The following is a 17,992-nucleotide window of genomic DNA, read 5'->3' as shown; positions in this document are numbered from 1 at the left end:
GATTGTGATGAGACGAGGGAGGCAAAGGTATTAAGTAGGCGAGAAAGAGAGGTGAGGAGATGGAAATCTTGGAGGAAGAAAAGAGCAAGGCAAAAGGTACGGAAGGTAAAGTGTAATAAAGAGAGTAATAAAGGGTGTAATAATAGGAATCAGAAAGGGATCTCATTCTAATGAATGTGTTTTATCTTTAAATGAGATTGTAGACAATGTTTTAAGTCGTTGACGCTCCACTTTAATATTTTCTTTGATTTAAGGTTAATGTTTATTTAATTACTATGAACATTGTATTGTTTCTTATTATTTATTATTATTATGAATATTAATATTATTATTTTACAGGTATAGAATTGAAAGATTTTCCGTTGAATCTACTCCACAAAATATTTATTAAAGTACTGAATAATAATATTAAAAAAGTAATGTATAAACACCAAGAAGTGTGTAAACGAACACCAAGAATGTGTACGAACACCAAGAAGCGTGTACGAATACCAAGGAATTACACAGCAATAAAGCCTCCCATGACATCTTGGTCCAAAGACAAATTTTCCTTCCTCCCTGAGCCCTGACTCACGGGTCTGCTGCAGTGTTTTGTCTTGCCGGAGTGGAGATTAGAGTGACACCGGCGACACGGTATCTTGTTTATTTGTCTGCTCGAGTCGCGCTCCGGAACCCTTGTCCGCCTGGCCCTCTGTCTCAGGTTGGCACGACGCAGCGTCTAGGTGGGACGCAGCGGCGTCTAGGTGGGACGCAGCGGTGTCTAGGACGGACGCAGTGGCGCCTAGGATGGACGCAGCGGCGTCTAGGAGGGACGCAGCGGCGTCTAGGTGGGATACGGCGGCGTCTAGAATGGACGTAGCGGCGTCTAGGTGGGACGCAGCGGCGTCTAGGTAGGACGCAGCGGCGTCTAGGAGGGACGCAGCGGCGTCTAGAATGGACGCAACGGCGTCTAGGAGGGACGCAGCGGCGTCTAGGTGGGACGCAGCGGCGTCTAGGAGGGACGCAGCGGCGTCTAGGTGGGACGCAGCGGCGTCTATGTGGGTTGCATCGGCGTGTAGGCATTCTTCTAACGTGATGTGCTTACTCTAATTCCAACAATCTCATTTCTTACATTCCACCGCCGTTTTTCAATTGTATTCTAGTTTCAGCACCACCATGCAGGTGTCTGTTGACATACAAGAGTTTATCAGGCACTACTAACTCTCTAATCCTTGACTTACCTGCTGATTTAAACAGCTGCTTCTAAACCAAATAAAAACACGATTGTAAAACGAGAACCAGGTTAATTAACCTGTACCTAAATAGAACAATGCAGAGTCCTGTTTCAGGTCCGGGTGGTACCTGACCTACCTCCACATAGTCTTTGTTTATAGTCATTAGTGATTCCTCTAGATGAAGGCGCATAATTTTTATTCTAAAAAAAAACTCCGGTAAACTACAGCTCGAGGAAGAACCCGAACTGCCAGTATGTTGGTTGGCAAGAATTATGGCCTGCCACTCGGGCTTCTGGACCAGCTCACACGCTGATCGTTCTTGTGCCAGACTGGCCACTAGAGTCTAGGGTAGAGGGGCGACCATTGATGCACGAGCAGTTGATGCTGGTCCAGCAATCGACGACAACCGAGGCCACATGCTGCTATACCTGGTGTTATGCTGACCAAGTCGTCAGAGGTACCTAGGACTGGTTACCCGGGTTTCAGGTTGGTCCGAGACACCACAACCACCACTTGCTTACTATACCGAGTTGGACTATCACGGTTATATGTTGACAACTGAGTCACTCTTGACGCTGTGCTTGACTGTGAGAGTGTAGGCGTGTAATCTAAGGCGATTAACACCTTTACTTGGGAATAAGACTGGGTGCTTATATTTCCTGATGTCACTTTGATGCCGTGCAGCTTCTAGTTAGGTAGTGCACTATATTCCTTCATCCTCAAGTTGATAGTGTTGAATTGAAACGTCTTGAAACCTGTCATTTAGTACGGGGTTTTCTGTTAAGTCTGTACACCTCTTTCACTGTCTGACTATCTGGTAATTCCGTGTCGTCGTTCTTCTGCTATGAATATACACGGGTTTGACTTGGCTTTCGTGGCTGTACAATCTTCATCTTGTTTCCCTCCACAGACTGATAATAAACATCTTTATACAGCATTTCTTGGGTAACTGAGGGGCTTGTCATTGTTATGCTTTTCTGTTCCTTTTCCAATACATCAGGAGACACAGACTAGTGTACAATCGCTGGAGGTCCCTAGAGCGAAGTGCCAACAGACTTATTGACGCCCTACAGAGTGCCATAACAGTTACATACTCACCAAACTATATAACTGATAACGAAACGTAGGTCAACCGCATTTAACAATCTTGTGTGCAATCAGTCCATGGCTCAGCACATTGGGCTAAAAGTTATTCATGAGAAATTGTCACACTTGGGTTACTCGGTGAACACACACACACACACACACACACACACACACACACACACACACACACACACACACACACACACACACACACACACACACATACTCACACACACACACACACACACACACACACACACACACACACACACACACACACACACACACACACACACACACACATACTCACACACACACACACACACACACACACACACACACACACACACACACACACACATACTCACACACACACATACTCACACACACACACACACATACACACACACACACACACACACACACACACACATACACACACACATACACACACACACACACACATACACACACACACACACACACACATACACACACACACACACACACACGCACACACACACACACACACACACACACACACACACACACACACACACACACACACACACACACACTCACTCACTGTTGCTACTCAGTGTACAGTCAGACAGATGTCACTCAGTGCATCTCACACTGTACCAAGAGTCTAAAGGCAGGTGAGGCTGAAGGCTGCAGGGGTAAATATGGATTTCCTGTCTGGCGGAGGCGCGACCGACTCCCTGGCGAATATATATTTGCCACCTCAGTGCCCAGCTATTGGCAGAAGTTTGTAAATATTGGCTTCATGTATATCATTTAGTGCAGGCGGACCTCAGTGTGAAGCAGTGTGTTAAGTGTGCAGCAGAGTGAGGCGTGGAGCGGCGGCCTCTCCTCTCTTACTCGTCACACGCTCCCACATCACTCCCGCTCACAGCACGCGCGTGCATACACCCACACACACACACACACACATACACAAACACACACCTCTCATCACAAATCTTAAGAAGACCTCCGTCCATCACTCTCAGCCCCATCGTACACACACAAACACACACACCCCTGCTCCCTACACACACCCATTAAATAGTCCCTTCCCCCTCCCCAAACATATACCCACTAAACAGCACCCCTCCCCCAATCACGCACCCATTAACCACCCCTTCCCCAATGGCCCCCGCCCTCCTTCACACACCCTTTAATTTTATCCAGTAATGTTGGAGCACGTATCTCTTATTGCCAGAGCGAACAACTTTGATTTATGGTCATTATATAGACCAGCTAGAGGAAAATATCAATTCGTACGTGATTCCTTTTAAAAATAATAATAGTAACAACCCAGAGGAATGTTTGAATAAGGTCACTATAACCGCGTCCTCTCCGATATTCTAAGGCAAGTTTATCTTCATTATTCCTCAGGCTTTTGTGTTTCTAACTTCAATTAAGAATACTATAAATATGCTGCTTTGGGAAGGGGGTAAAAAAAAAATTAACTTGCGAACTTTCTCATTAACACTTTTGCAAACATGGAACAAGAGGCTTGTTCCATGTTTCCTAATAATATTAATATATTGGGAACATGAATTACTGACTTAGGTGTATTAGGTTATGATAATAGTTTATCAAATTTCTGTTAATTTTGACTTAAATTGAAATAATATAAATTTATAATGTAATGCAAAGCTTTATCATTCCGTAAGAATTTGTTTAAATATAATATTTCAAGATAATTTAGCTTGTTAGGCAACTTGGCCTATTTGGAACTATATATATATATATATATATATATATATATATATATATATATATATATATATATATATATATATATATATATATATATATATATATATATATATATATATATATATAATGAACACACCACACACACACACACACACACAGATATAGATATATTTTCAGTCCAGCGAAAACATCAAAGACTTCTATCCCCCTCCCAACTCACCCCCCCCCCTCCCCGCACAATATCCAACTCCGTAGCCCCCCTTCCTCACCTCTCTTCCATCCATCCTTCTCCCTCCCCTCCCTTTCCGCCTCCCCCTCCCTCACACTCCCCGCTTCCACATTCCACCCACAACTGTTCTTACACGCCAAGCCTCTCTGGCTTCAGTATTTTATTCCACCATTCACCCACACACTCCCAAATCAAATGCCTACACTTTCCAAACCGTCCTCTCCCACAGGTTCTCTCACGCACGCATGCGCGCACTCTCCCTCCCACACACGCACTCTATTCCCCCCTACACACAAACACACCCCCCCCACACACACACACACGAACACAACTCCCCCCACACACACACACGCACTTTCTTCCCCCCCCCACACACGCACTCCCCCCCCTCCCCACAATTCCTCTCTCTCCCCCCTCCCTACACACGTTCTCTGCCACCATGCACCTCTTCCCCCCACCACAAGTACTCTATTACATAGCTCGCTCATAAACGTTCACTCATCATAATTGCAGACTTGTGAGAGACGACTGTGTAATGGGTAATTACAACACCGCGCCAACACAACCAGATGAGAAGTATTCATTTTTCATTTCAGTACATTTCTCAGATGATCATGTATGAGAATTTTGTGAGTGGTTGTAAAAAAAAATATAAAATAAAATCAGTGCACTCACCTTGGTCCTTTTAAGATGATTCAAGATTTGGATTTTGTTGACATAATTTTGTAAATATTCGCTGGTTTTCTTCTGATAAAGTTCAAGTAAATTTTTTTCTAGGGTAGATTTTCTCGTGGTTTATTATTGATTTATTATTGTTGTTATTTATAAAGATTGTTCCTGGTGGTTGTTAATGTAAACTTTCGGTTATATTAGACTTTTTGCAAAGTTTATTTGTTATGTGATAGAAACCAGGATGAAAAACGTGTTTATCGTTTTCAAAGCTTCAATAAAAGAAAAAACTAATATTTTTTAAATATGATTTCCATTGTTCATGCTGGTGTGACATCAGAATTTAAAAAATATATATTTTACTTGTACTTGTTAACAAAATTGTTTTACTTGTTAACAAAAAAGGAAAGTAATCTTTATGATGCAGGCTGGAAAGGATTCCAGATGATAGAGGTTGCAAAGGAATCCAAGCATAAATATTTAGTTTATATTTGTGGACTGGGGGACAAAAAAAGAACATGCCAACTTGCGAAGTGGTTTGCCGTCTGTGGCAAATAAGGATGTTGCCGAGTCGTAGGCAATGTATAGACTCGTGGGCACTGTATTCAAAAACATTATATTGTTTTATAATGAGTCGCAGACAATGTTTTGTTTCGTAAGCAAATGTATAGAGAGAGCGGAAGTTATAATATTAAATATCACAACGAATGCATAGTATGTGACCCCCCCCCTCCCCCATCTTCATGGGGCATTGAACGCACACAGGGGGAACTCCCCTCCCCCCAAACCCCCATAAGGCACTGAAAATATAAACAAACGCATATGCGCACCTCTTATAGTGCTCACGAACGCACTAACAGCAGTTAAGCGTTACATCTCCCCCTCCCTCCCTCCTCCCCACTTTACCCCATACAAGAACCCCCTCTCTTCCCCCGCCCTCCCCCTGTGATAACCAGCGGAGCCCCCCAACAGTGATCACTCAATAATTTGTCAGCGGCAAGTTGCGCCATACGTCACTGTCTAGAAGACGACGCTTCCAGCAACATTCTTGCAAACATTCTTTGCAAGTTTGATCACCGTCGTTGCACGCTATCGTTTTTCTACTTATCTCTCTTTTTTTGTTATTCGCTAAAATTAATACAAACTATTTGTTAATTTTCCTTGTGAACACTCAAAAGCCTCTGCTTCAAATTTCTGGAATTGCATTTTGATAATATTTAGTGTGTAATTTAAATTTTTGTCTTATTCGATTTCAATGATTTATTTGGTTATCGTTTTTAATTTATTTTCGATAATTTGGTTTATATTAGGATTAATTTATGCAGTACTAAACCATATATGGCTTATAATGTGATATCTGGTTGCCATATAACGTGATATATGGTTGCTCATTTGTTAGATGATTTCTTTGACTTCACCTTTTTTTTTTTTTAGTATTAACTTTGTAAGATTGTTTTTTATTTGACGTCACGTGAGAGTTTGTTCTACGACGGCAGGTCCCACATCTCCCAAACTCAAAAACTTTAGAATCCCAGACGAGTCTCCCGGCGCCACGAACTTAAGCATAACGGATGTGTCTGGCGGGACATGATAACGTGATATATTGACAAAGTGTTAACAAAGAGAGAGAGAGAGAGAGCAACAAAATTAATGATTTACTGAGTAACCGGTTTGAAATTAATGTAAGTTGAACGTCATGGGTTGTCTACAGTGTGACACTGGTTATCTAATTATATATATATATATATATATATATATATATATATATATATATATATATATATATATATATATATATATATATATATATATATATATATGAGTGAGGTGGGAAGGGTGATGTGGCATTACATTTGAGTGAGGTGGGAAGGATGATGTGGCATTAACACAAGACAGAACACTAGAGGATATTAATAGGGTATTAAAAGTATCAACACAAGACAGAACAGAAACAATGGGTATTGAATAGAAGTGTTTGTAGAAAGCCTATTGGTCCATATTTCTTGATGCTTCTATATTGGAGCGGAGTCTTGAGGTGGGTAGAATATAGTTGTGCAATAATTGGCTGTTGATTGCTGGTGTTGACTTCTTGATGTGTAGTGCCTCGCAAACGTCAAGCCGCCTGCTATCGCTGTATCTATCGATGATTTCTGTGTTGTTTACTAGGATTTCTCTGGCGATGGTTTGGTTATGGGAAGAGATTATATGTTCCTTAATGGAGCCCTGTTGTTTATGCATCGTTAAACGCCTAGAAAGAGATGTTGTTGTCTTGCCTATATACTGGGTTTTTTGGAGCTTACAGTCCCCAAGTGGGCATTTGAAGGCATAGACGACGTTAGTCTCTTTTAAAGCGTTCTGTTTCGTGTCTGGAGAGTTTCTCATGAGTAGGCTGGCCGTTTTTCTGGTTTTATAGTAAATCGTCAGTTGTATCCTCTGATTTTTGTCTGTAGGGATAACGTTTCTATTAACAATATCTTTCAGGACCCTTTCCTCTGTTTTATGAGCTGTGGAAAAGAACATACATAACATACTGCAGTCGTCGAACATACATAACATAAAATGTCGTCAACATACTGCAGGTATGTTGACGACATTTTTACACAGGTACCTGATGTCAGACATCTGCAGGAGCTGAAGGAGGCATTTGAGCAGAGTTCCGTGCTGCGTTTCACTTACGAGACGGAAAAGGATGGGAAGCTGCCTTTTCTAGATGTAACAGTCATGGAAAAGGGCGGAGGTTTCCACACTGCAGTCTACACAAAGGAAACAAACATAGGAATGTGCCTAAATGCCAACAGCGACTGCCCTGACAGGTACAAGAGGAGTGTTGTTAACGCATACGTCGACCGTGCTCTCAGCCACAGCTCAGAATGGAAGCAAGTCGACGAAGAACTCTGTAGGGTAAGGCAGGTTCTAGTCAATAACGGCTTCTCCAATGGTTTCATCGAAGACATCATAAGAAGGAAAGTGAAAAGCCATGCAACCTCCGAAGAGACAACTAACACAACACCTATACCCCCTATTAGACTATTTTACAGGAACTTCTTTTCCACAGCTCATAAAACAGAGGAAAGGGTCCTGAAAGATATTGTTAATAGAAACGTTATCCCTACAGACAAAAATCAGAGGATACAACTGACGATTTACTATAAAACCAGAAAAACGGCCAGCCTACTCATGAGAAACTCTCCAGACACGAAACAGAACGCTTTAAAAGAGACTAACGTCGTCTATGCCTTCAAATGCCCACTTGGGGACTGTAAGCTCCAAAAAACCCAGTATATAGGCAAGACAACAACATCTCTTTCTAGGCGTTTAACGATGCATAAACAACAGGGCTCCATTAAGGAACATATATATATATATATATATATATATATATATATATATATATATATATATATTCAGTTGCATATGTCCTGGGGACCATTCAGGCTTGTTCGCATATATATATATATTAGTGTATACTGGCAGCAGGTTTTCTTTCAAACATGTTTCATTGAATATGACCGCATATTCTGTATTTATTATTTTCTGGTTTAGGGCTTCTATCCCTCTAACTATTTTCTTAGCATCAGGGCTTAATTGAAATAGGAGTTCTCCAAAACTCATTTTCGTACTTTTAAGGTGAAGAAAAGAAGTGATTTACTATAGTGTATTACACTTATTTGTATAATTTGCACGACGTTTCGAACCTCCATGGTTCATTCTCAAGTGAACAGATCTTACAATACTAGTTGATTTTATACCCGCATTAGGTCAGGTGATAATACAATGAAGGTGAAAACATGGGGGGATACATAAGGGATAAACATAGGGGCTGCAGAAGGCTTATTGGCCCATACGAGGCATCTCCTATTTAAACCATCTCCTATCTCCTATCATCTCCTATCGCCAATTACACTGGATTAATCTTTGTGTTTAGATAGGAGATGCCTCGTATGGGCCAATAAGCCTTCTGCAGCCCCTATGTTTATCCCTTATGTATCCCCCCATGTTTTCACCTTCATTGTATTATCACCTGACCTAATGCGGGTATAAAATCAACTAGTATTGTAAGATCTGTTCACTTGAGAATGAACCATGGAGGTTCGAAACGTCGTGCAAATTATACAAATAAGTGTAATACACTCTATAGTAAATCACTTCTTTTCTTCACCTTAAAAGTACGAAAATGAGTTTTGGAGAACTCCTATTTCAATTAAGCCCTGATGCTAAGAAAATAGTTAGAGGGATAGAAGCCCTAAACCAGAAAATAATAAATACAGAATATGCGGTCATATTCAATGAAACATATATATATATATATATATATATATATATATATATATATATATATATATATATATATATATATATATATATATATATATATATGTGTATATATATATATATATATATATATATATATATATATATATATATATATAATATATATATATATATATATATATATATATATATATATATATATATATATATATATAAAGTCAGAAGACTTAAATGTTAAGGTGGACAACAGATAATATAATCGAGGTGGAGAGAGAGAGAGAAGACATTGACAAATTCCAGCACATAATTATTCACACAATTTCTCGATCTTTGGCGGCTTTGTTTGCAATTAATTATTAGAGAGTTCAAGAGCCCCGGAACACCAGGAGACGATTCATAACAATAACAACAATTGATTGAGAGGCTTCAGGGGCCACGTAGACTCTTTAATAAATGTAAACAAAGCCTGCCGAAGATTGAAGAAAGATGTACAGGTTTTATAAGGGGGGTTGCTTGAATGCTTTTTCTTGAACCTTGGGGCCCGGGTCAGGATAACCACAACGCCAATAGTTTCGGGCAGAGCGTTGCCTACGCAAATGGTGGAGCAGCCGCCCAGTCTTTTGATTTACCACAATGTGCAAAATACGAAGTGCTAACCTAACCAGAAACGCCCTAGCCCGAGCCACCTAACCTACCGATCCATAGAAAACGTGGATTTTTTTAGCCGCTACTTTTCACTGTGTTTTATAATTTATACGTTTGAGGGGGGGAGAGTTGGGGGTGACCGTAAGGTACGAAATGAGACGTACATGTAGCGCCAACTCTTAAGCATGATTACAGTGTGATGGTATGCACGTGGAATATTAGAAATTAGTGCAATGGAAATAGTTACTCTGAAAACCATAGGGTCGTATTTGGAAGGGGGGGGGGAGAGAGAGAGAGAGAGAGAGAGAGAGAGAGAGAGAGAGAGAGAGAGAGAGAGAGAGAGAGAGAGAGAAAGAGTGAAAGAAGTCAATAACCTACAAGGTTGAGAATATTATACTAAGATGGTTTCAGCAAGTTGAACGAATGAATGACTGAAGACTGAGAAGAACAATGGAGTAAAATTGAAGGAAGGAGGAGGAGGAGGAGGAGGAGGAGGAGGAGAGCCAGGAAGGAGGAGGGAGAACAAGTCGTGCTTTCCACATATATCGTCCCGCCGTTTCAGCCATGCATGCAGCGATTTCCATCACACAATTCACCCAAAAAAAGAAATATATAGAAATAAATATCAACGCAAGAAATAAAGCTGTTGCAGAGCACCAGTATAGTACGATCACGTTCCGTCATGCATGTAAATTCTTAAAACAAAACAAGAATTGGCTCGGTTGGCGAAGAGTTCCTGGGAACAAAAATGGAAAAAAAGGTCAGAAACAAACCCCCCCACCCCAAAAAAAAAAGTTGAAATGCACCAATAACTTCATCAGCATTCCAACTACCCTGGCAGGAGCCGCAGCAGCAGCAGGAGTTGCAGCAGCAGCAGCGGCTGCAGCAGGCAGAAGGATCAACAATAGCAACTGCAGAAGCTGGAGCCGCGTCAACTGTGGCACCTAAATCGGCGATTCCACCAACAATAGCATCAGCAACAGCTACGAGTACCATCTGCAACAGTACCAGCAGCTACAGCATCAACAACAGCTTCTACAGCAGCAGCTTCTACAACAACAGTAGCAGCTTCAACAACAGTAGCCGCTTCTACAACAGCAACAGCTTCATCAGTATCAATAACAGCATCAACAGCAGCATCAACAGCAGCAGCATCAATAGCAGCAGCATCCATAGCAGCACTAGCATCAATAGCAGCAGCAGCATCAATAAGTAGCAGCATCAATAACAGCAGCAGTAGTATCAAAAGTAGCTGCAGCAACAACAGCATCAACAGCAACAGTTACAGCAGCATCTGCAACAGCTACAGCAGCATGAACAGCAGCAGCAGCAGCTTCAGCAGCAACCCCTAAAAACTGGAAAAAAATACGAAGCCAAACTAAAATTGCACATGAAAATAAAGTCCAATTTGGTTACCATTTTTTAGAGAAGTTCTGGAGAATCAACCACCAAATTTCCCTCGAGCTTTATCGGTGCAGCTTCTTTTTCATGGTTCATGGTGGTAGTTCATTGTTCATTGTGGTTGTTCATGGTGGTCGTTTATGGTGTTTTGGGATGGTTGATGGATGTTCATTATAGTAATTTATGGTTGTTCATGATTATTGTTCACGGTTGTTTTCATAGTTATTGTTTATGGTTGTTCATTGTGGTTGTTCATAGTTGTTTATGGTTGTTCATTGTGGTTGTTCATAGTTGTTTATGGTTGTTCATTGTGGTTGTTCATAGTTGTTCACGGTGTTCAGAATTTATAGCCGTCATGGTTGTTCGTGGTTCTCGAATATGGTTGTCCATGGTGCTTATTGTTGTTCATGGTAGTTCATGGTTGTTGCTTATGATTGTTCATGACGGTTGTTTCTGGTTGTTGTCCATTGTGGTTCTTTAGTTGATTGTTTCTGATTGTTGTATATTGTGGTTCTTCTTGTTGGTTGTTAATAGTTGGATGGTGGATTCTTAGTGGATGTATTTTTGTTTTGTATTTGATTGTTGTCCTCAGTCTTTGTTCATTGGGTTGGTTATTGGGTTGGTTGGGTTCAGTGTTGGTGGTCGTTCTTGGTTAATCTTCATCCATATTGTACTTTATACTTTTTTATGGTGCCTGTTGATAAGTTCTTTTTATATAGGTGACTTTGTGGTAGTTCATGGTGGTATAGTGACTTCGTGGTGGATGTTCTGGGAGGTGGCTTGGTCACGCCGTGACTGGTGGTGGTTGCTCGTAATGGTTGTATATCTATGTTTCCTATTTCTATTAAAAGCCAGAGAATGCTCACTATATCACTTCTGTGGAAGTATTCGATAAATTAAGGTAAGAACAATAAAAATTGAGTAATTGAGTACTAATTAATCCAGCAAATTAAGCTAAATAACATACTAATGAATACAGCAAATTCGGCATTTGAGAACTCTTAACACTAATAAGCCTATGCCGTATGGCTGTAAGATTGAAGCTTGCTAAAGGATTTACATACGTGACTTAAATTAACATATATAGTACAGTAGATGGTTTGGATTTATTTTATCACAAAATAGAACAAATATATATATATATATATATATATATATATATATATATATATATATATATATATATATATGTATGTATATATATATATATATATATATATATATATATATATATATATATATATATATATATATATATATATATATATATATATATAATACATAATTCAGTGCTGTTATACACCTTCATCATATAGATTATTCTGAGAATGTTAAAGGGCTGCAATGCATTCTGTCAATGTTGAACAAAATTATTTTTTTTTTGGCATGGATTAACTCTATATGTGCCCCAAAGGAGGTCAAGTTATCTAGAGATGATCTCGGTGCTTAGCGTCCCCGCGGCCCGTAGTAGCTGTCTAACTCCCAGATACCTATTTACTCCTAGGTGAACAGGTCATCTGGATGAAAGAAACTCTACCCATATGTTTCCACCGCCGCCGGGGATCGAACCCAGAACCTTAGGCGTACGAATTCCGAGCGCTTTCCATTCAGCCGTTAGGTCCCATAGGTCACAGATTTTTCATACATAGGGCTCCACCTCCTGGGTCCGGGTTGCAGCGATGATAGTTCGGGTTCTGTAAGTTCAATTGTTCATTCTAAGTTCTTCCACTGTTCCGACGTTCATGAAAAACACTCTAGGGTTCTCCCTTTGAGTTCAATACTGATGCGCTATAAAGAAAAAAGCCAGAAACACAAAGTCTGTCGATACTGCTGTTGATGCAAATGAGACTGAACCCCAAATACAAATTTTGTGGATGTTCAAACATTTTTTTATTTCGTGGAGAGGGAGGAGGGAAGTGGGCAGCCTTATTGTTGATTTTGATCACCTTGTCAGTGTCATTAGGGATGCATGACAATTTGGACTAAGAGGGGTGGTGACGAGAGGGTCGAGAAGTATCAGTGAGGGGGCGAGCAGTGGTAGTGAGAGAGGTGAGAGGTGGAACAGAGAGGGACGAGGGAGAGTGAGTGAGTGAGGGGGTGTCACACGCAGGTGAGAAAGGGTTGGTATCAGCGAAAGGAGGATGTATTAATAATTTCAGTCGGCTTTGATTTTTGGATTATATTAAATGCATTCGTGTGGATTTGAAAGACAATTGTGTAAGGTTCATGACAATTTTTTTTAAGTGTATTGAGAAAGAAATAGAGTACAATTATTAATGCAGGAAGGAGGCGGCTTGGTGGTAATTCACTGTCGTGGGTCAAGTTTCCATCATATTCATCAACTCTTCTGGGATGAGTGGGTTCTAACCCCCCCCCCCTTTTCCTTCCCCGTTCCCTATTTTTCTCTTCTCCTCTATCCTACTTCAGTCGTCCCCCACTCCCTCCCCTTTCCAACTCACTCCCCCCATTCCTCAGCCTTTCCCTTCCCGTCCCAGTCCCTCCCACCTCCACTCCCTCCCATATTCATATTTTTAGTGAAAACAAAAAAATGTCCGCAAAGTTTCTCGAGTAAAATAAATGGAAAATAAAAACGTGTTAGATTTTAACTTTATTTGGCAGGTTTACACTACATGGTGGCCGAATTTTTTTTTGCGTAGACTTGTGTTCGTACTCACCTAGTTGTACTCCCCTAGTTGTGCTTGCGGGGAGGTTGAGCGTTGGGTCTTTGGTCCCGCCTCTCAACTGTCAATCAACAATCGTGTGTGTGTGTGTGTGTGTGTGTGTGTCACTATCAATCCAATATAGTCGTCCGCGTGTCTGAGTAGCTCGGAATGTGGTGTTCAAGAGTTTTACTTTGGAAAAAAAGGCTCTACACACACATGTTGAACCATTACAAATGCACACATACAAATGTTAGGTTTAAAATCCATCCATCTGAAATTCATGGCCTTGATATTTTCGCTAGTTCATCCATTCCATGAGTTAATATCTGTCACCCGCCCTCTTGTTCATATTGTTTTGACGAACTCATTATTCTCTCGAGGGGACCATACTGCTAGAAATAGAGCCATTGTGCTGAGGACGTATATAGCTACTGCCAGGAAATCTGACCCAGTTTTTTGGGTCTATCTCTAACCTCAATTTCCTACCGATCCACTTGACTTGGATGCACTAGATTCAGCATGACAACTAATCGACGGTTAAGTCTCCTCATTGGCTGAGACACTTAGCTGTTATGCCCATTCAAGTTCAGCTTTCAAGAGCTCATATGATTGACCAGATTGTCAATCATCTAAGTCCTCTAGGGTATCAGAGATATTCGTTATAATCTCCCGTCAATTGAAAAATATCTGGCTTACGTGAAACGCACCCCGATCAACTATTATTAATAATGATGATGTAATAAGTCAAGAAATACACACATAGGAAGCGTACTGCATATGTAAAATCACTACCCTGTATTTACAATAAGGTCAGACTACCTAAAAATGGTCAGCTTAACATGCAGAATATTTAGACCCCATACTATTTCTCTCTCCCTTTCTGTGTATCTCCCCTCTCTCTCTGAATCCACAAACTTACAGCTTAAAAAGAAAAAATGACACCAATACATCTCTTTCGAAATGAAGCGGAATTAAATATACCTGTCAAAATTATTCGAACAGGAGAACTTTTTGATATTTACCTAACGTGGGGTCAATAAACAGAGCCGCAGTGTTTGATGTTATCCTGCTTATATAAATAGCCTTTTATATATATATAAATGTGAACAGTACGGCACAGCGACGGTTTCACGCGAGGTCAGCGAGGCATGACACGGGATTAACACTATCAGATGAGCGCAATTTTAATTTTGAAAGGTATTTTGTACACAAATGAGATTAATGGATATAATGTCATCACTACATGAGTGTGTTCTCACCATGCTTTTTGGCCTGGAATCACAGTAGACTTATAATGTGTGTGTGTGTATATATATATATATATATATATATATATATATATATATATATAATATATATATATATATATATATTTAATATATGTTTATTAGTTATAAATAAATCCCCCTCTCCACGCCCTCTTAATCATATTGTGGGAGACTGTTCCCCAGCCTCTGACACTGGCAAACCCCACTCTTCTCTCTCTCTCTCTCTCTCTCTCTCTCTCTCTCTCTCTCTCTCACACACACACACACACACACACACACACACACACACACACACACACACACACACACACACACACACACACACACGCACACGCGCGCGCACACACACACACACACACACGCGCACACGCACGCGCACACACACACAGCGCCGAGTAGCTGAATGGACAGCACTCTGGACGCGTAGATCTAGGGACCCAGGAACGATCCCGGGCCATGGCGGAAACAATTGGAAACAAAAGTTTCTTTCACCCTGATGCACCTGTTTACCTAACAGTAAATAGGTACCTGGGCGTTAGACACCAGCTACGGGTTGCTTCCTGGGGAATAGGGTGTGCGCGTGTGTTAAAGATATATGAAGCAGATATAATATAGGAAAAAAAATAGATTAGTTAGCAAGGCGGTGATCCAAGAGCTAATAGCTTGATTCTGAAGACATATTTCGCTCGTACGAGCTTTCGAGAGACGCTTTCATTTTGTAGTATAGGAAATTTTTAGCCTTAGTGGGCATACGGGTGAAAAACGACTGTTATTTGTAAGAGGCCACCAAAATACGAAGCCACTAGACGACTGACTAAACTACCCAGCTGCCGTCAGGTGGCCAATCTTCGCATAAAGATGAATAAAGTTAAGGGAACTGGTGCAAAAATAGACAAATGACTTGAGCCGGGAGACAGGAACAGGGAATATTAATCTTGTGAAGATTTATTGGAAGTGACACAAGAGGGAGAGAGACATCATCAACGGGGTTATGAACAAGAGAGAGGGAGGGAGGGAGAGAGAGAGAGGGAGGGAGAGAGAGAGAGAGAGGGAGAGAGAGAGAGAGAGGGAGAGAGAGAGAGAGAGAGAGAGAGAGAGAGAGAGAGAGAGAGAGAGAGAGAGAGAGAGAGAGAGAGAGAGAGAGAGGAAGAGCGAGAGAGAGAGAGAGAGAGAGAGAGAGAGGGAGAGAGAGAGAGAGAGAGAGAGAGAGAGAGAGAAATTCAGGGAGATAAATGCTTAGTAAATTTTGAAGGACACAGCAAAACAAGTGAAAAGATGCGAGTAGAGCGTAACAGACTGAAAGAGAGACATCTCAGAATGAACAATAAAGAAAGTGAGAGACGTAGAGGAAAGCGCAAGTCAGAGGAGAGGGAAATTATCAGGGAAAGCGCCAAGTCATTACGACTATATAGCACTTGGAAAGTGTTCAGGATAAGGATTTGGGATGGGACGGGAGAAAAAGGAATAGTTTTCAACCCCCAACCCGTCCTCTAAACGAAGGTCCGAAATCCATTCCATACACCCGCCAAACCCCCTGTTTATGAAAGAAAAACGGTTTACACACGACTCACAACCGATGATGTCCGAACACTTCCGGAACAAGTGCTTCGCTGACGATTTTTGTTCGAACCACAACGCTGTAAATGTTTCATTCCACGTACTAAGAAACAAATAATCGCCAACGGAACCTAAGCACCTAACCTAACCAGTGCATAAATATTCACCGTATATTAAGATATAACAATATTCATTATATTTAAGAACATTTCTAGTTTTGAATGAACAGCATTATAAAACTGATGAATGCGTCTTTGGGGTCGACCGCTGGATGGAATGGACTTGGTCTGAGGACGGGTTGCAACCTCTTGGACGGTCGAGCGAAAGACAGAGAGAAAGTGAGAGGAAGACAGCAATGAGGATGAGAGGCGAGAGACAGCCAGACAGCTTGAGAGGGGCAGATGACCGACCCAAAATGTACTTATTATTTAATGACCAATGCATTAATTACAAGTTGGCCTTGGTCGCCTCTCCGGGATTTTAGCACTGAATTCTTTGATTTTACTCATTATATAACGTCTAGATTAGGTTAAACAATACGGTGTATACAAGAATGTATTAGATGATGGGTATGTGCTTCATTAAATACACCGCAGAATGGGTCATGACCAATAATGGTAGGTTCGTGTATACATCTGGACCCCTGTCCCGGTTCAGCCGTGATCACGCCCAAGATGGTAGTTTAACAACCCGGTCTGTGTATTGTCGAGACGATGGCGGTGAATAAGAGATTTGTAATGAACTCGAGAGTCTAGTGAGCCCAACAATGCCCCCGTGGGCATAATATCCTAAGAGTGGCGTTGGTTCGACGTTTAATTAACGTCAATTCAACGAGGAATCAGAGTTATTGACGATGATTCGGCGTTGAATTGCTATTGGTCTTGGATATTGTACCCACTGGGTATATTGCTTAGGGGAGAGATCGGTTGATTTTCCGAACTGCTGCTTGATGTACATACGAGGGGGTGCTGGTGATTGGTTAAAGAATTTGGATCAAGATATCATTTATGGTTACACAGTACGTTAAAAAATTGACGAATACGTCTTTGGGGCTTAGACGTTCGTGACTTGATACGTGCACAAGTACTCTAACGTGCATAAAAAAATATTAAATGTCAATAAAAGTAGTTACGTAAAAAATTGAACCCGAGCAATTAAAAAAAAACTTGCAGCCCCCACCCCTCCTACCCACTAATCGCACTAATTACCAGGTACGAAGAACTAAAACTGGGTCTTCCTAATTATCCTCACGACTGCATA

At 40.9% G+C, this 17,992-nt stretch overlaps 1 protein-coding gene across 1 annotated transcript; it reads right to left on the bottom strand.

Moving 5' to 3' along the window:
• Positions 1-611: 611 nt before the first annotated feature.
• Positions 612-11,017, bottom strand: LOC123745129 (antifreeze protein Maxi-like). Its single transcript, XM_069300466.1, has 2 exons — positions 10,837-11,017; positions 612-1,066 (listed from the first exon to the last, which is right to left on the bottom strand). Exons 1-2 carry the CDS (start codon positions 11,015-11,017, stop codon positions 612-614), a joined length of 636 nt encoding a protein of 211 aa, XP_069156567.1.
• Positions 11,018-17,992: the final 6,975 nt, after the last annotated feature.

Source organism: Procambarus clarkii, chromosome 44 (assembly GCF_040958095.1).
Source record: "Procambarus clarkii isolate CNS0578487 chromosome 44, FALCON_Pclarkii_2.0, whole genome shotgun sequence".
NCBI classification, from domain to species: domain Eukaryota; kingdom Metazoa; phylum Arthropoda; class Malacostraca; order Decapoda; family Cambaridae; genus Procambarus; species Procambarus clarkii.
Note: the sequence above shows the minus strand (reverse complement) of the source record. Positions and strands in the feature narration are given on the sequence as shown.

Coding starts and splice junctions, on each gene's coding strand:
- LOC123745129 (XM_069300466.1), bottom strand. CDS start 11,017: ATGGATGCTGCTGCTATTGATGCTGCTGCTGTTGATGCTGCTGTTGAT. Junction 1,067..10,836: donor TGCTGGTACTGTTGCAGATG/GTACTCGTAGCT, acceptor ACATCACGTTAG/AAGAATGCCTACACGCCGAT.